General features: G+C 40.6%; 1 protein-coding gene across 1 annotated transcript in view; it reads right to left on the bottom strand.

Annotated features, from left to right (window-relative positions):
- Window positions 1-20,592, bottom strand: part of Syne1 (spectrin repeat containing nuclear envelope protein 1) — a 471,659-nt gene that overhangs the window by 443,500 nt on the left and 7,567 nt on the right. The window contains exon 2 of the mRNA XM_075949874.1: window positions 18,892-19,164. Within this exon, the coding sequence (XP_075805989.1) occupies window positions 18,892-18,958 (67 nt within the window). The 5' untranslated portion in view covers window positions 18,959-19,164. The remainder of the gene's footprint in view (window positions 1-18,891; window positions 19,165-20,592) is intronic.

The raw sequence follows: 20,592 nt of genomic DNA on the forward strand, positions 1-20,592 counted from the left end.
GTTTAATTTACGTCCTTCGCAGAAGCCAAATAAACAATGCAGCCCAAGAAAATTTACTAGGTGAAAAAAACAATCTCAGTACTAAAAGCTCACAGGAGGCAAAAGCCACCATTCTAAATGTCTACGAAGCACTAAACGCAAGCTCTGTGCTGGGGCCCCTCCCATTTTCACCACCCTCTGGTTAATTGTGGCTATTCCGGACTGGCAAAGAAACCCAGCCACAGGCTGCCTTCAGAGGCTCTCAAAAGACAGGGGAGGAAGGCCTTTGTGCAGTCCTGTTTGGATCTCCTTATCTGATGGCACTGGGTTATCACCCACCCACAGAGCATTCCAGATCTCCTCCCACTTCCCTCACTGGACATGCTGAGTAATCCAACCTCCCTAATATTATCAGATCAAAGAACTAAAAATGTCTTGCATTCCCTAAGGAACTGCGGCGCACAATCACGGTTCTCGGGCTCGGTGCTCTGCACATGTTTATACACCAAGCCAGTGTTCCAGTTTCATTTCTGTCACTGCGAGAAAGCACCCTGAGAAAAAGGAAACTTCTGGAAGAAAGGAGTTCATTTCAGCTCCCAGTTCCAGGTTCCCGTTCATCATTATGGGGGAATCAAGGCAGGACCTTCAGCTAGTCACAGCATGTCTAGAGCCCAGTACAGGGAGAAATGAATGCACACAGGCTGGCTCTCTGTGCTCAGCTTGCTTTCTGTGGTCTTAGACAGTCAAGAGCCCCTGCATTAGAATGGGGACACCCACACTGGGATGAGGCTTCCCGTATCAACTCTGCTTGATCAATACAATCCCTGACAGAGAAGTCGACATCACAACACATCTCTCACTGAGACTTTCTTCCCAGGTATTATAGGCTGGGTCGAGCTGACAGCTGGAGCTAACTAACACAGTCTGGTAGAGCAGCGATTTTCAAATAAGGATGAATAAATTGCACAAAAGGTCATGTGAGACTTTGTCAGTTTCTTCAGCAAGAATCCATAAACCACTAATTATAAAACTAGTCGTTTATAAAACTAAATCTCTCTCTATGTGTATGTTTGTCCTTCCTTCTTTCCCTCCCTCCCCCATTCCGTGTGTGTGTGTGTGTGTGTGTGTGTGTGTGTGTGTGTGTGAGAGAGAGAGAGAGAGAGAGAGAGAGAGAGAGAGAGGTCACAATCAGGTGTCTTCCTCAATCACTATCCACCTTCTCTTTTGAGACAAGGTCTCTCACTAAACCAGGAAATGGTCAGTTCAATAGCCTGGCTCATCAGCAAGATTCAGGGATGCTCCTGTCTCTACCTGCCCACCCCTGGGTTACAGGCATGGACCACTGTACTTGACTTTTTATGTGGATACTAGACATCTCAACTCTGGCTCCACCTTTATTTGTACAGTCAGTGTTTTACTAACAGAACTGTCTCCACAGCTCCTATAACTAAAGTCTGCTGCCTTTCAGTGATAAGAATTAGAACCCATGATCTACGTCCATACAAATTGAGTTAATTCCAGGATATTGCTTCGTGTACATCCTGTGTCCTTCTACTGATGACTTGAAATCAACGCCTCATATTAAGCTTTTCGAAAGACTACACTTTAAAACAAAATAACAACAGTTTTATAGCATAGTGGTCACCAAGGGGGCTACAAGCTGACACATGAGTATTAAATTCATGAACTGATATCTGATAGGCGGAAGAGCAGGTGACTGGCTGAAGACAACCGGGCAGGTTGAAACAAAAAGAATGTGGGGCTTGAGAAGACTCCCTAATTTCCTTCCACTTTCCCTTTCGGAGCTAGCAAAAATCCAGCCATGCCAATAATATTGGCCAAGACTGAACGCTTCAGGAACTGCAGTATCAGCTAAGAAGTCCTTAAACTTCATATATGGTAACAAAGATCAACAGCTCAACAGGCAAAGCTCTGATGTGGAAAAGGCATTAGGAGAGGTAACAAAACAAGACACCAGACTCGGGGTCACAAGGAAGAGGTAGATAGTGAATGGTGACGACTACGTTTGTCCTGTAGACAGCACATAAAACTTTTTCCATGTCCGCTCTCTTACTGTGTGTAGAGAATTTAAGAGAATGTCAAAAGTCGTCCTGTCTGGGCAATAGCAATGACAACTTTTTATGCCCATAGTAGAAACCTTTGCTAACGATATGCAAATCAAACATAAAAGGATCTGATGAAATTCTGCTCTGCACATTTCTTTTAAAGCAGTGGTTCTCAGCCTTCCTCACACTGTGACCCTTTAATACAGTTCCTCATGTGTAGTGACCTCCCCGCCATAAAACTATTTTCATTGCTACCTCATAACTGTAATTTTGCTACTGCTATAAAACATAATGTAAATATTTGTCTTTTCCTATGATATTAGGTGACCCCTGTAAATGTGTCATTTGACCCCTGAAAGGGTTGTGACCCACAGGTTGAGAACCACTGTAAGAAATGCTAGCCAGTTCGACTGGGCTCCCAGAGCTTGACCTAGTGCTTGGCTGTGCACCTCTGTATCTGCTTCCATCTACTGCTGGATGACGGTTCTATGGCAGGGTGGTCACCAATCTGAATGCAGAGGAAGGGCAGCTCAGGCACCCTCTCCACTATTGCCAAGAGTTGTAGCTGGGTTCACCCTTGTGGATTCGTGGGGATTTCCCTAGCACCAGGTTTGTCCCTAACTGCAAATGACTCCCTCTATAATAATACCTTCTTTATTACTCTCCCACTCCATCCCTTCCCCTTCATAACCACCTCAATCCCTCATGCTCCCAACTCTCAACCCCACCCTTCAGCCCCTGCCCTGCCCCCAGTTTACCTAGGAGACCTCATCTATTTCCCCTTTCCAGGGTGACCCATGCGTCCCTCAGAAAATTTTCAGCTCCAGCTTCTATGTTCAGATTTCCCGTTCTCCTGACGCTGTTTTTGCGCTCTCTCTGTTCTCTCTGAGGCTCAGTGAAATGAATATATGGGAAAAAATTGTCAGGAACAGTTTCTCTTGGTGGACCTTCATTTCATAGAGGTAAAACGACTCTGGAAAGTTCCCAAAGATTCCAAAAACAAATCTAATTATGGTGAGATTGAAAGTTCTCACCCCAGTTCTGTCCCAGCTCCAGGAACCTCTGAAGATACTGTTGAGTTCATCTTCTCTGGCCATCTATTGAGCATGTAGCCCATCCTTAAGAGTAGTGTGGTTCCCCAGTGGGACTCCTAGGAGGGAAACTGGATTTTCATTTGCAAGTGATTACTGTTTGGAGATAGCTTCTGGGTTAGAGATGGAAGAGAGTGTCCACTTGTCCTTTTGGCTCTAGAAACTCATCTGGTGCGGACCTGTGCACATCCTATGCACACTGCTTCAGTCTCTGTGAGCTCATGTGTGCATCTGTCCTGTGGATTCTTCCCATATGCTATGCTGTCTTAAAGCTGCAGAATTACCATCAGTTAATTGGGGAAGAGAGATTACCTTCCAAATCTCAGAAGACACCCAATTGCCTTTCTGCTTTTGTCTGAAGTGAGGAAGCCCCGCTCGGTCGAGGGAGGATATGATACATGCTAATATTGTGCCCAAGATAGCTGCAGCCTTTCCCCTCAAAAGTGGAAATCTTGACAGAAATTCAACAGGGAGTTACATGTCGAAAGCATGAAGCAGACAGGCATTTGCTGCCTATTTCAAGACAGGAGTAATAGATGATAGTGTCATGGACTAATGAGTATGCTTTAAATAATGGAGCGGGGAGGAGCAGAGGTTGGGGCTGACAATGAGAAATGCCTTTGAGATATCTAAGAGGGAAAGGGAAAAGTATTAGACAATGCACAATGTCCATAGGAGATAAGGGAGGCTAGCAGCAAGATAAGCATGGAAATGCCTTATTTTCTCAAAGAATGGCGACTCCAGGTGGGAGGTAGTCCTGCTCTATAGCTAAGGAGAACAATGAGGTTTAGGTATAGGCACAAGGAGTTCCTCATGGAAAAGATAGCAGGCCCTATCCTGGGGTTTCAGAGTCATTACATTTAGCAATTGTTCCCATGGGAACCACAACTGGGTAGAAGTTCAGATGGTGCTGAAGCAGCTGCAGGCTAATAAGGTGATGGCTGGTGGGGCAGAGAGATGGCTCTCACTTAGCTACTTTTGCAGATGACCCAAGTTTGGTTCTCAGCACCCACACGATGGCTCACAACAGCCCAGTCCCAGAGGATGTGAGTCTTCTTCCACCCTCTGTGGGTGCCCTTACAGACATTCAGGAAAGACATGAACACACATAAAAATATATCCTCAAAAATCTACGGTATTCTTGCCAGAAGTAAGAAACGGGCTCTCAGGGTCTTCCCCCTTGCATATTCAAGACCTCATACAATTTCTTACTTCCATACATGGTAGACATGAGGCTAAGAGCTGAGGTGGTGGGAAGTGGGAATGTTTGGATGACTCAAGGGGCCAGAAAATAAAAAAAAAAAAAACAACATTACCTCACTTGCCTGCACAGCATATCACTGAGGGCGATTTTCACCTCTGTATCTTAATCAGATGTATTTTGCATGATGACTAAACTCAGATTTATGGTATTACAAGTGACAGTTACCCTGCTGAGCTGTGTTTATGTGTTTTAAATGAAGTGTCCTGGGACATGGAGGACTCAATCTGAGGGAAAGAAAAGGAGAATATGATCCTGGCAGAGTTTCCCTTCAGCCCTTCCCTGAGGCTGGGCATGGATGCCAGGAGACTCTGTCCTGGGTTTAGTAGTATGAGCACTTGGGGAACCTTTCCAGGATTGGGAACTTGACAGGAAAACAGTCCACAATAACGGAAAATTGATGCAGTCTACTCTACTGCAAGCTTTTAAGTCACTAACATGACCACGAGATTGGGATCTTACCTGTTTAAGTGATTATAAAACTAATTCTCAAGAAGTATAAAAGTATATTTTTTAAAGAAAACTTTAAATCAGGAAGAAAATGTGTTTGAAAAAGGCCTCATTTATTTCTAACAGTGAACATATTCTGAAATCAAAACGAAAATATTACATTTATAAGATGGAATATTATTCAATATTTAGCTACTCGATGACAATATAAATGTATATTTATTGATGCATGAAGCTGTGAGTAATGTATTGCCTTCTACAAATGCCCCAGATTATAAAGCAACATTCATAACATGAATTAATTTTTATGCATAAAATTTAGAAACAGTCAACAAAATATATTCATCTATCTGTTTATGCATCTAGTCTCAACCTCTCTAGTCATGTCGGGAAAGAGTTATCACTTTATTTCTTGATCATTTCTATGTTGGTCGGATCTTGAGAAACTTGAGTAAGAAGAAATTGTTTTTGCAAAACGGATTCATTTCCCCTCTTAAGTCATAAAGGACATCAAAGTGGTACTGTAGGGTACTGGCTGTCCTTGAAGCAGGGAGGGTGTGGCTATGTTCTGCATCAATAATCTGACCCACATCAGGAGCTATTCTGGATATCAGGAAATGGCTATATTTATCAAGCATGCAAAGGCTCGCATTAGTGAGTGCCGGCTTTCAAAGAGGCTTTGCCGAGAAGGGCTGCATTCTAGCAATTTAGACTCAGCCAGTGTTTCTGCTAACACACTCCAGCCTGGAGTATCAGCAACGAAGCCACTTAAAGTCAATTCCACATTAAAACTCTGGAGGTAGTTTTCTGGGGAGAAAGTTCTTTTAGAATGTAGAAGACAGAAACAACATTACTTTTCTGATTGCTTGTCCTTAAAATTATTTACATAGTTGTGATTAAGGGTTGACATTTTCACAGATTTTAGAAGATAATTTCCCCCTTGGAAATTATATATATATTTGTGTGTGTACATATATAATTTATATATTAATAGTATACTATATATATATATACATTCACCACAATACTATCTTGTTTTAAATTAAATGATCACAGCATGCTATTCAAGTAGCTCATATCTTCCCAAGACAAAAGTTAAATATGACAAGTAATCGTCACGAACTGTTGCTCTCAAAGATTGTACACACGGAATCAAAGTCAGCATTCCCCAGCATAGTGAAGACAAGGTTACCACTACAACTCTGTAGTATAAATATCCCACTGACACGCCACAGGGAAGGAAGTGAGCAGCCTTCAGCCCCCACTTTCACAGCCTCTGGCTTGGCAGGGCTTGGGGGGAACAAGCCAGTTTGCTGCCTGCAACCCCATGCCATCTGGAGTGTGACAGGGAAGGAGCTCATTGGCAGTTCTGTCAGACTGTGGCCTAGTTCCTAAAACCTGGCCTGAGGATTAGAGTGGGAGGGACCAGCATGTACAGGAGAATCAGTCCAGCATAAACTGGAGAGACTCTGAGCCTACAAGGATCTCAGACTGGCTTCCAGAAGTCCTCTGCCCCTTGTCCATTGCACCTTCTGGAGGGACTTCTCAAGAGCAATTATGACTCTAATCTCCCCAAAGGGCCAAGGTCCTGGGGACCAGAACACAGTTGACAGGCTCGGAGTTGGAACCCAAGGTCAGACCGGATCTCAAACACTAAGGCTTTTCTGTATGTGCTGTAAAGGAGGGAGTTGTAGAATATTTGTGTGAAGATATTTTGCTATGCTGAGTGACCAATAGCGAGGCAGGAGGTATAGGCAGGATTTCCAGGCAGAGATAGGAAGTAGGAGGAGATAATCAAGGCTCAGAGGAGATGCCAATGAGACATGGAGAGAGTCAGACATACAGCATGAAAGAAAGGGAAAAGGCCACATGGTAAAATGTAGACCAATAACAAAAAGGTTAATTTAAGAGCTAGTGGGACAAGCCTAAGCTGAGGTTGAGCTCTCATAATTAATAATAAGTCTCCTTGTTGCTATTTGTGAGTTGGCAGGCCAAAGAGAAGTCTAACCATAGGAGGGAAACTGCAGGATTGTCTCCCATAGCTGCGTTTTGTAAACCAAGATTGCACAGGTGGAAAGAAACATACCAGATACACAGCAAAGTTTTCGAGAGAAGAAGGGCTGTTTGTCAAACTCTAGACCACTAGTTAACATCCAGTTCAAGTGGGAAATAGAGCGAGTGGGAACTGTAAAGGAACTTCTCGTTTTTCACAGCCCCACTGAAAGCTGCAATTAAAACTGATCAAAGATAAAGATTTTATTTCTTTGTTGCCTGTCTCATTCTCCTGATCCTTCCCAACCACTACTCCATTCTACTTCTAGTAACCTTCAAAGGCACCCAGTTAATAGGCTGCCTAATCTGACATGCATTCCATAAAGGTTCAGAAGGCAGGAGAGATTCTTCAACAGATAAAGGCACTTTGAGTTCAATCCCCAGGATCCATGCAGAGGGAAGAGAGCACTGACCTCTGGAAGTTGCCCTCTGACCCCCACATGTATGCTGTGATATGTGCTTTTGCATGTGCACACACACATACACACACACACACACACAAATAAATAATTAAAATGTAAATAAATATTTAGGAAACATTTGTCACTATTTTGCAAATTGGAAAAGATACTAGGTGTGTATGGGTTAGGGCAAAGGCCTATACTCTTAGCCCTGGAAAGGCTAAAACAGAGGAATCATGAGTTTAATACTAGCCTACATTGTGAGATCCCATCTGGAAAAAGCAAACCAAACAAAAGCCCATGTCAAGTAAAACAATTCATATAAAGGTACTGGATGTGTCCAAAAGTATCTATAGTATGTCCTAATTACTGGTTCCATGGTTTGAGGTTGACTGACCCCCAAATGCCCCTGTATTGAAAGTATGGTGCCTGGTAGCATCACTGGGGAATTCAATGACCTCATAGAATGTGGGCCTTTGGAAGGTTTGTATGACATGAGGGCATGCCCTCAGATGCCACTGTACGACCCAAGTCAGTCCCGTTTCCCTTTGTTGTTTGGTTATGGTATAACTATTTGTGCTACCAGCTACACCAGAGCCCATAGCATGACCATGTGGGTAACCACCTTCACCAGAGTCCCACAGCAATGGGACTACTTGATCTTGCCGTGTAATCTTCAAAACTGTGATCCAAAACAAGCCTTTTCTCCCAAAAATGTTGCCATCCCAGGTATTTCTACGTACACAGAAAGTAACATGATGGGTAAAGTTGACAATTTTATATAAAGGAGGCAAACACTATCAGTCCCCCTTTCACCTGTTTAATTAGCACAAATAGATCTAGAGGCGGGAAGAGTAATTGCTCATTTATCACCGTGATTAATCAGTTTGACCTAAATGTTTTGGTAGAAAACTGGATATTAAAATAATTAACATTCAAAACTAAACAAGCTGAGATTTCTTTCCTTTTCTTTTTTCTATTTTTTAGAGAAGTATATAATTATGTTCATTGGCAATCTCGTAACTATAGAGACAGATGATCTAGGTTCTAGTCTTGTTTTGCCTTATCTACATGCATGGTTTTGCATTAATCAGTCTCAGAAATGTGAACTATTTATCTTTTTTAAAAAATGAGTTAGAGAAGATAATCTTTATTACTCCAAATCATAAAATTGTCTCCTCAGAACACTTGCAATTCAATGGTGGCCCCCAGTTAATTATTTAAAACACACATCATGTCTATAAATCAGGTTGAATACTCAGTTTGATTTTTAATATAATTTCTCAACCTCCAACATCTTGCTGTGTGACTCAGTCTTGACTCAACAGTGTAGGCTCAAGTGACCCTGTCCCTCAGCCTTCTGTGTAATTATGACCACAGGAATGAGCTGTCATCTCCCACTTCAAAGATGAAGTACTAAGTCACTTCATTGTTCTAGAAATCTGTGGTTTCATCTTAAAATTAAGAACAATACATTGTGAACCATAATACTCTTTTTAAAGGACAAAACATAAAGAGAAGAAAACATATGACACTTCCAAATTCCCCAGAAGTGACTGTCCTTTGTTTGAATAGGACAGCACGGTTCGTGATTATTTTGAAAAGAAGTCATCACACGAGTGGGAAGCTAGTGTTTCTTAGAATGAGTTCCTGAGATCAAGTAAGTATTTAAAAATACATGTTTCAGTCTGAAACGTCCATGGTTCTTGTTAATTTAGGTGCCCATAATCATGATGGGAACGAACCAGCAGCATCACTAGTTTTTGGGGCAGAATCAGGGTAGCTCGGCCATACTGTATAAGAACCATGAACTTGGCAATGATTTCTCAAATAGTTCCTTGCCTTTTGATTTGCAAATTCAAGACCCATGTTCTCTGTAGGAATTTTTCACAACTTTGCTGAATGAGAAAAAGTCAGAAAAAGGAAAAAAATATCTCAACACAATTTCTTTTCTTTTTTCCCATTTCTTTTCTTTTTTTAACACAAGGTACCATGTACCTCAAGTTGGCCTGGAACCTACAATGCAGCTGAGAATTACCTTGAACTCTTAATTCTTCTGTTTCCACTCCTTGAAGGCTGTGATTACATACTCAGGTTGTGTAGTGTTGGGGATCAAGCCCAGGGCTTATTTCATGCTGGGTCAGGACTCAACCAATTGAGCTACATCCCAATGTATCTTTTTATACAGCAATATATCACAAATGTCACAAAATTACTAATTGTAGGGATTGATAAAAGGGATGTAATTAACCTGTGTATGCCTAGAAATAAAAATAATTGCTACTCTTTCATCATGGTCATTGAGTATAATCTAGATATTTTGGGTATGAAGTAATATAAGTAATAATATTCAAGGTGATTTTTGCCTTTGAAAAAAGACATGGGTAATTTTAAACTGACTAAGTGATTGCAAATCGACTTTTATGGTAGGTTGTCTTGTAGTCGGGAAGATAAGGGTCTTGTAGTCGGGAAGATAAGGCCATCAATAATCCCAGGGATAGTTAACCTTTGATGAGTTTGCTTCACCTTGCTCAAGAATTAATTGTGAGCTCAGCCATGAGCTGATGAAGATGAGAGAGTCTCCTCATTTCTCTTTCATATAAACCAATTTAAGGTTCATTTTTAAAACATCTAGATGTAAAGAGCTCTTCATAGTTCATTCCTCCTCCCCATTCTTTTCTGTCTCTTTTGGGATAGCCTAAAACCCTTAGGGTCCCAAGTTCTGCAGAGTGTTATCCCCCAGGATTGACTTCACGGGTGTCCAAGCTGAGTCACACAACAGAATGCATCTATGGACTTCACACAAACTTGGGCTATGATACCTATGAAATTAGTCTCAGCAATTGAACAAAGGAGTCCGTGTTCTCATTTTCCTTCTAGACCAGCAGTTCTCAATCTTTCACAGGGATCGGATGCCAGATATTTACATTAGAATTTGTAACAGTAGTAAAATTAGTTCTGAAGTAGTGACAACAGAATTTTATGGTTGGGGGTCACCACGACATGAAGAACTATATTAAAGAGTCACATCATTAGGAAGATTGAGAATCATTGTTCTAGACCCTGAAAACTATATAGATAGACTTGTCTCCTGTCTGTAAAGACCTCAAGATGCAAAAGAACAGCCTCAAAGCACCGTGAACTACTGTAACAGGATCTGGTTTTCTTACAGTGCTGAGGAGACTAGAACCCTGACCCCGTTCATATCTGATCATGACCTTGCTTTATCAGTTCATAGCTCTAGAACTTTGTTCATTCCTCCCAAAAGGAAGATACCAAACCACAATTTATAGGTCCACTTCTGATCTAAGCAACCAGACTAGCTTATGTAGAAGTAGCAGGCTGTGCTTTGTAAGAACAGCATGTTTCCAGGAAGCTGAGGCAGGTGATCACTGCAGATTCAAGTCAGGTTTGGGCTACATGGCAAAGTCCTGTCTCAAAATAACACTTAATAGCAATAATAATGATGATGCAATAATAAATAAATAAAGGAAAATAAAATGAGAAATCTTCAACTCAGAATTTCAAAAAAAATACAAGAAAACAATTTAGACATTTTTTTTCCACTTGCTAAATCTGCTCAATTGATATGTATATCCATTTGAGGAAATTTATTGACTCACTCATTCGTCAAATGTGTACTTAGCCATCACTGTATCTGTCATTGTTGATCAATTCTTCCATATTATCTTCTCACTGCTGGAATTTGCTGCTCCCTAAGCCTGGGTGCTCTGTGCTATTTTCATGTTTGTATTGAGAGGATCTGGGCTCAATGTATATCCATGAAATATTTCTTAAGTGCGTGAGCGTACAACTGAGAAGACTGAGCCTTTAATAAACACTTTATTTGTGGTAAAAAAAAATTATTGCAGAAGCTGTACCGTTTACTCTGGAGTTTCTAAAATTCTAACAAATGTAGATAAATGAGCAAGGCCATGCAGACTGGTGCAGTGGATGCTTTAATATAAAAGTTGTCTAAAGTAGAGCACGGAAAGAGAATGTCTTCTTCTGACTGGTTATACTTAGTATTTACATATCCTAGAGGGCTATTTGAGCTGGGCTTTGCAGCCTGGGGAAGAAAGATTGATGGGGAAGGGGGATGATGTGATAAGATCGGATAGAGTTCAAGGCTTGGCTAGAAAGGGGCTAGGACTGAAGCATCACAGGATAGAGGGATGAACCAAAACAAAAGCAGGTGATCAAGAGGAGCCAGGGGGTGAAGACCCATTCTACCATGATGAAAAGACCTTGAGGGTTATAATGAACTGGTCCAGGATTTCAAATAAGGAAAGGAAAAAAATGGCATTGAGTTGTGTGTGATCCATTGCTATGTATCCAGTGGAGAGCCTAGCCAAGCTCCTTGACTCTGGCACTATAATCAGCATTTCCCTTTTCTACTGACCATCCAAGCAGCGCACGGCCAGTCACACACTGGAGTATCCAATCCCTTCTGAAATCTGAATAAAATGAGCCAATCTGTGAGACGTCTAGAGAAAGCAGAGGATCTGAAGACACCCGCTGCAGATGTGTGGTTAGAGTAGTTCTTGGCAAAATGAACGCTGCGGCTCACCATGTTACACAACCACAAACAATGCCACCAGCAATAGAAACCACTGAGATAAATGCTAGGAATTGCAGAATTCTTCCCAAGCCCACGAAAAGGTCAGCACAACAAACAGAATAAACAGATAAAAGGGGCTCAAGGGAACAATGTCGGTGACTTCCGGAATGAGAAAGGAAGCAAACAAGAGTGGATGATGGCAGAATTCAAGGTAAATACTGTTTCTAACGTGGGTGGGGACCAGTGTTTACTAAACACGAAAGATTAATATCAGAAGAGGAAGGAATTGTTTTTAATCCAAGAGGTCATTGTGAACAATAGGGGAAGAAAAAGAACACAAGTTACGGTAGAAACCACTCTTAAAATGCTTCAGCTACACCCATGTACTCTTGTATACATATCAAAGTCACACATAGACCACAGGGTGCTAAATCTGGCTGGGGTGTCACTGACTTCTTTTATGTTTCTATTAATTCATTTGAGAAAACAAAACCATGGTATCGGCCTGTCTTCAGTCTTTTTGGATGTCTGACGTTACTTTTACTGTCATTTCTCAATTGTTTAAAATAAAATAGTAGATGGTAAATAAGATATCTACATATAATAATTTGTTAAACTATAGATTTTCATTCAAAGAGTGGGAAAAGGAGATTTGTGTATTTAGATACAAGTGTGCACAGAAGAAAATGTTTAATTCCCCATCAGTTCAAATCTGAAAGAAAACAGATTCTTGGGAAGCAATTTTTTATTGTTAGTAAGTCTCATAAAACATATAAAAGATCTAACATAGAAACAGAAAGCCCGTTTTTTTCTTCTTTATAACTATGTGATCCCTTGTATTATACATTTTTGAAAATCTAAAGTCTATGGTCACCTGTGGAGTCTTTGTCCATCATACAGAGACTATCCGAACAGTCCAGGCGGATCCATGGCTGGCAGGCTTGAAGTGCTACCACCACGGTTACTGATAAGCGTTTTCCCGAATTTAGCAACAGTGCTCTGCAGGAGAGGAAATCCTACAGTTCTGACAGTGTTTGCAGATATTGACACGGATATCGCACATTCTCCTCCCTGCTCGTGAAGCTGGGCCCTGAAGGAGCCAAATAAACCATGACAGATCTGGAGAAAGCAATATGTGAAAGTAAACTAGAAAAATAAGGAGTTTGAGTGAAGACATGAGGGGGAAGGATGCATAAAGGAAGGCATAGGAGAGATGTGACAGTCCCATCCAGGTGTCTGAAAAGCACCGATGTAGCCCTAGTCTCATGGGGACTATATTTAGTTCTGAGCAGGGTACCAGACTCTACAAAGACAGAAGATTTCCTTGTGTCCAATTAAGAAAACCCCAATAGTAGGTCCCAACTCCTCTTAAGTGCCACATAAAGTTCAGAATTATATTTAATAAGATTTTAAGAAATTTCTCTTCCTCAACAACTTCTGAGCATCTTAAAACTCCCCGCAGTCATGAACAGAGCCATTTTTTGCTTTTCCAGAAATGATTTTGAACTTTAGGTCCATGTACCTATCTAGGCCTGATAGTCAGTGTGTAAAACACACACAGTCTTTTATTTATTGAACTTACGGAAAGCGACATGCATAAACATGAACGACATTAAGCACCATCAGTCCCTTCCTCTCTGACTCATCTCCTGTCTCTCTCCTTCCTTCAACACCCATTGTAGTATTTCAGTGTGCTGTGTTGAACCCTCATCATTCTCCACTTCTGCTTTTGAATACACTACTGTTGGACCATGGTCATGTTCCCTGGATGACAACAGTGAATTCCATATCTGTAATTGCTCTCTCTGTACTGGTGATGCCTAAGCTGTATCCTCTACAGTGCACAGTCACACGTACTCAGCTCCTTCTTGGGAACTGTGGTTGACCTCTAGAATGTAAGGTATCCAAAATAAGTTTCAGAATTATTTTTCTCGCCACAAGTTTCCTGTTGGGGGAGTGGGGAATGAGAGAACCAACTTGCAGGACTTTGTAGTAGAAGGAGCCGGCTGTGTCCCGCCGCCCAGCTAGCTTAACCCCCAAATAACCATACAAAAATTGTATTAATTAAATTGCTTCCTGGCCATTATATCTAGCCTCTTCTTGGATAACTCTCACATCTTGATTAACCCATTTCTATTAATCTGTGTTCACCACAAGGTCATGGATTACTGGGAAAGATCCTAACCAGAGTCAGTCTCAGGTCAGAGAATCATGGCGTCTGCCACACTTCCCTTCTTCCCAGCATTCTGTTCTGTCTACTCTGCCCACTTAAGGGATGCCCTATCAAAAGGCCAAGGCAGCTTCTTTATTCAACCAATGAAATCAACACAAATACAGAAGGTCCTCCTACACCAGGCCTCTCGCAGGAAGCACTTCTCATGTATTTGCAAAATCACCAGCTACTTTGGTCATATTTTCAAAAATTGCCAAGCAACAATACACACTGCAATCATGGTGCTATGATGTGTGGAGGAACTTAGAGCAAGGAGTAAGAATTTCTTATAGTGATGAAAGAGCTTTCCCGGACACAGCTGTATATACACTGGGCTTTGAAGGTTACCAAGGTTCAGGAGCTCTGAGCTGAACTCATCCTGAAGGTGCCCAGGAGACTCAGCATACCTTCTGGGCATGACTGAAGCACAGACCATGTGAAGGAATTAAAATGTCCAATAGTTAAATATGGGAAAGTCAACCAGTTGGCTGAAACTTCAGTTGGGAGGTTAAGGAAATAATTTTATTGTCACGTGGGCAAGAAGCTTAAAGCAGTACATTAAAAATAATTTATGTCGAGGCATTTGATACATTGGAATGTGTTATTTTATAGGCCATGGACACTGAAAACATTTAAACAATCTCAAGTGTCATAAAGGATACCCATACCCGGTCTAAGACCTACTTACATACAAATAATTTCTAACTCAATTTGATTTCTATCTGACCAACTGACAGAACAGCATTTGAAAACTTCGGTTGTTTGGGATTTAACATTGCGTTTCTATTTTTTCTATTTGATAGTCAACATTAAGTAGGTCAGTAAAGACCCCGAAGCCCTGTGGCCTTCATATAACAGGATATATCAAATAGTTCTACAAAATAAAGGCTTGCAGTACATAGCATTATATAGGAATAGATAATTTAGTACGTATAAAAGTAATGTGGACACACCATTATGCCCCAAACATCAGAGTCCTAAAACTATCTACGTATCTAAGTGGCAACAAAATATAATCATTCATTTGGGAAAGATTTGTGTTCTTTGTTCAAATCTTCTCATAACTGAAAACTAATTCAAATATTTTTTAAAAGGTAGATAAATTAGTGTCAACTTAAATCATTTCTTCCTTTGCTTTTAAAATTCTTGAGTAATTTTATCTTAAGTTCAGTATTTAGGAGGTCACAACTCATTTATTTATCTATGATTTCCCAAAACACAGAAGAATGGTGCAAGTCTTTCAGCTTGAGATGCTGCAACAAAGCATCTATACAGGAAGAGAGGGGAGTCAACAAGAAGACTTCTAGTCAACATAGAATAATTTTGGCTTAGGTATTGCTTTGTAGTTATATCAAAGGGGACACTGGGTCAGAGTAATAAAAAAATAAAATTTAATATCTCAAAGAATTGTAAAAGAATTAGAAACTTCACAGGGCTCCAAGCTACTCCTATATTATGTTCCTGCTTCCTCATTTTAAATAGAAAGAAAGGAAAGTTCTCATTTTTTATTATTTCGTCCTACTTTTCAATCAAGCATTTTTTCTACTTTGATATGTCACAGTGGACTTAGAGAAAACTAAGCCAAACACCAAAATTAAATTACTGTTTTTGTTTGTTTGACTGTTTCTCAAGACAGGGTTTCTCTATGTGGCCCTGGCTGTCGACACAGAGACTAAGTTGGCCTTGAACTCAGAGATCCCCCTGCCTCTGCCTCCCAGGTGCTGCCACTCCCCTTCCACTTGTAAACATATTGAAGGAGAAGGCAATGATCACTGCATAGCAACAAATTAGCGAACACCATTGACACATCTCCAAGGGAAAGATGATGGCCTGTTTGCTCCTCTTTTGACCATTCTCCTGGTTAAAACACCAAATTTTGACCATGAAAAGAACCATTCTATTTTTTGAGGACATTTTTTTCCTTTTTGAGATTTAGTCTAGTTTTCTAGCCTAGCTGGTCTGGAACTCTCCATCATCCTGCCTCAGCCTCCTGAGGGTTGGATCATGGGTGCCACCAATGCTGGCTTAATGTTACACATTTAGGAGACTGCTTTTCATATAAGGTTTAGCGTGCTGATTGCCATCTGTTTAGGTGATCAGCACTTGTTCGAGAAAATTCTATAAGGTTACACCAATGCCATCTTGTCGTTGACATATTCATCTGGAAATCCATGAAAGTTAATGCTTCTAAATAAAAGAGAAGTAGTTGAGAAAAGTCAAAAATATTCTAAATAAATGTAACCCAGGGCCTCTATGGAAGATTTTTAAAATATAGTGGCTGCCTGTAAACATATTTGTAAGCAAAAGGGTTGAGAGATTATATATATAGATATCCCAGGAACTTCTATTAAGTGTGTCTCTTTAGCATTTAAATATACATGAATATGTTTAATTATTATTTATTTATTGTTTATATATTTAATAATTATTTAACATCATATATAATATATACACTAATTTTACGCATTTAAAATGTTTAGATGACTATATTATATAATATTCTCCTATGTTTTCCTTTAAGCTTAGATTAGAATTGATTGACTAAGTTATCGAACTTTTTTTAAAGCGCAAATGAACTCTGCAATGCAGTCTGACTGCTCATGCATAATTCAGGATCCCAGCCTAAACACATTATGCTCAGACAAGCACAAATATTGGCAAAGGTGAACGATTGAACTGCTCCAGTAGCAACAGAATTATGTTGCAATCTGTGTGTGCACTTGAATTCTGAGAGCGGGGACTACAAATTAAAAGCAGAGAAAACAGTCAACAATGTGGCTGTAGACAAAGTAAGCAGGATGGTAAAGCCAGGTTGCATTGTTGAAAGCCCCTTGCTCTTTATTAGTTATTAATGATCCTGAAGTGAAAATAAAATCTGATGGGAGGGATAAAAGCGAGTATCATCTCCCTCAGCAATGAAAATGAAGGTTCTAGAAAATGTTCTTATGAATTTTTAACTTTGAAAACAGCAAATACGGTTTTACTTAAATTAGTACAAATTCATCTCTCCTCGAGGTAATTTCTTCATTCGTCTTAATTTTCTGGCCAATGATGGCAGTCCTCAGTATGAGGATCTTGGCCACTTGTCAGTACTTTCCAGTGAGTAAGCAGGGCTTCCAAATCCCCTTGACAGAGGACTCTTGCTTTGCCAGAAGGGCTCACCCCTTGTGGATGCAAAGCATCTTAAGGACATACAATGAGAACAGAAAATGCGCTTTGCCGGCTGAATCAGCAGGTTTATCCCAGCAGATCAATGTGGCAGCAGACACCCGGCACGATCATTTCACTTCCTGCCCTCTCTTTCTTCCATTGGTGCCAGCTGGAGGTGACATTCTGCAGCAAGCCTCACCCCCTGTCCATCAATCAGCTAGATATACAAGATGATCCATGCTTAGAAATGCCCTCTTCCTAAATCCCAAGGTTCAGCGTCTGTCATAGATCCTTCTGACTTTCTATAACTTTGGTGAAAAAGAAGACTTATACAAGTACAGTCATTCAATTATATAACAAAACCATCAGTTTTACAGGGCACTCAATACATAAAACCATTAACAAGCTTCTGAAAAATCTAAACAACCCGAAAAACAAATGTGACACATCATCAAGCTGTTATTCTTCTATGAATATCTGAATAATTCATCATACCACAGCATTTAGATTATATCCCAAATCCATCTATGAGACTGCATCCCTGAACTTTACAACATAGTCCTGGGAAGGTCCAAGAGTTGGGGACTAGGTCTGTGTTTTGCAAATGGAACTTACAGCATACAGACAGCAGGCAGACCTGGTGTGGGGTAGAGGTGAGACCTCAACTCTTTCCCCTCCTTTACATATTTCTTTAAAAAATTATATGACCATTAGAAAAATAATAAAACAACATTAAAACACAAATTTTCTTTAGTCTCTCTCACTCCCAATTAAGGCTTCCATTATAAGGACTGTCATTCACCAAGGACAAGATAAAGAATACTAAGTAAGACTGTAATCTGACCCTGCAGGAGTCCCTTCAAATTTTTCCACATCTGTTTTTATTGCCGGCATGTAACTTATCTAGAGAATGTCACCTTTAACAAACTCATAGGTGAACTTCCATAACCAGAACAATCTTCTGCACATTTTGATAAGGATCTTAATCAGTTTCCTTCCCATCATTTGTAAACGATGCCACCGGTGCATGAAATAATTCAATAGTCTCTCCCTGGCATACAGGCAAATCATACAGACAGAGGACACAATTCCATCTCCACAGAGCAAGATGCACACTCAAGTCTGAGATCATTACAGCTGAATAAAACCAATCAGAACTTTCAGTCTTTGGGGGTAGGAGGAGGTTGAGGTCCTATTTTCAACCAGATCTGTTGTTTTGTTGAAGAAGGATTCTCCAACAATAAGCAGGAAGGAGGTCCAATGAATACTAATGTCACAAATCAGTACAGACAGATAAGCACAAGGTAAGGTACCTGACTGGAAGTTCTCAGTAAACCTAGGTCTCTCATTAGACAAGGAGCTGCTTGGGCAGCATTGCCATAGCAACCCTATCAGAACAGCACTGGCATAAGTGATTTTGCAACTGGACACTGAAGCAGACACATAATCAAAATGAGCTATATCTGTCTTTTCTTTTCACATGAAGTCAATGACATCTCAAGACAGCACAAACTTCTTAAACATGCTAAAATGAAAGACATTCAAACTATTCTTTTCTTCGCTGTTACTCTATAAAGTTGAAGGGAAGACCAAGTAAATAGAAGACATTCTGAGATAAATTGATACTTTCATTTGTGCATATATATAAAAACTATGTTTCCAGCTCACCTTGTAGCCTCTGCATCACGTTGGTAATGTCCCGATGGGATCTCGAAGATGCCCTGGATGTTGCCATGGTCCTTCTTGTAGCATGAAACCAATGCCAAGTGTTGTCCCTCGGTGTAGGGTGATTCTACACAGCTTCAGATGACATGTGCAGTCTTGTCTATACCCATCAGCTTTCAGACAAACCCCAAGTACTCATGGTGATCAGTGAGGAGACAGCATTCTCTCATGGTGAGACGCACGTTACAGAGAGCCCTCTTATGTAGACTCAAGAACCTGAAACACAAAACCATAAAAATACAATATGGAAAATACTCACCTTAGTCATAGTGCAAAATGAGAATGTGCCCTATTCCTCTCTAGTGTCTGACTCACTATCAAGAGAAACCACTAATATAGAAAAGACTAGAAAGCTTAAAGTACTACGTAAGTGTTAAAGTTGCTATGATCTGTAGTGGTTTGAATGAGAAATAGCCTGCATAGTTTTACATATTTATTGCTTGATCTTTATTTGGTGATGTGATTTGGAATGTTATGAAACCTTTAAGAGGCGGGACCTTGCTGGAGGAAGAACGTCACTGGGAATGGCCCTACAGGGTTAATAGTTTTGCTCCAAGGTCCGGTCCCTCTCTTTGCCTCCTTGTATGGATAACAGTTGATTTATCTGTTTCCTACACCTGCAGCCATGTCAACCCTTCCCCACCACGATGCATTTTGGCTTCTGCCTCTGGAGCCATCAGCTAAAACCTGCCCTTTCCTCCTTAAGTTCCTTTTAGTAGTGCTGTTTTGTGGCAGCAACAGAAACCTGACCAATAAAGCATGTGACCAGATAAAATAAAAAGTGGGTTGCCTGGAACAAGTCAGCTAGTGAAACCTTGATGTTGAGAAACATACTCTGCGCAAGAGAGGCTCACTTGCCTGGTTTTTCTTTTTATAGTGTAAATTTACTAATTTATATCATATTTTAATTGTTTTTTCTGTTTCGTTTATTTATTTATTTATTAAAGATTTCTGCCTCCTTCCCGCCACCGCCTCCCATGTCCCTCCCCCTCCCCCGATCAAGTCTCCCTCCCTTGTCAGCCCAAATAGCAATCAGGGTTTCCTGCCCTGTGGGAAGTCCAAGGACCACCCACCTCCATCCAGGTCTAGTAAGGTGAGCATCCAAACTGCCTAGGCTCCCACAAGGCCAGTATGTGGAATAGGATCAAAAACCCATTGCCATTGTTCTTGAGTTCTCAGCAGTCCTCATTGTCCCCTATGTTCAGCGAGTCCGGTTTTATCCCATGCTTTTTCAGACCCAGGCCAGCTGGCCTTGGTGAGTTCCAGATAGAACATCCCCATTACACTGGAGACAATATTTTAATATTTTAATTGTTTTACACTGAGACAATATTTTAATTGTTTTACAGACCCTTTTTGTATTGTTTCATTGGATACTCTCCAAGAAGGATATCATACCCTAGCTTCTAACAGCAAGTTGATGAATTAACACATAACAGATAAGGGTGTAACTTCATTGGTAGAGTACATGAACAACAGCCTTAGGTTCAGTCCTCACCACAGCATAAGCCAGGCATAGCCTCTCAGGGCTGCAATTCCAGTGCCCAAGATATAGAAGCAAGAGGACCATGCATCCAAGGTCATCACCTGCTACATAAGGAATGAAGGGTGACTTTCAAGGCCAGCTGGGATACATGATATTAT

The sequence above is a fragment of the Microtus pennsylvanicus genome, chromosome 1, assembly GCF_037038515.1.
Source record: "Microtus pennsylvanicus isolate mMicPen1 chromosome 1, mMicPen1.hap1, whole genome shotgun sequence".
NCBI lineage: Eukaryota > Metazoa > Chordata > Mammalia > Rodentia > Cricetidae > Microtus > Microtus pennsylvanicus.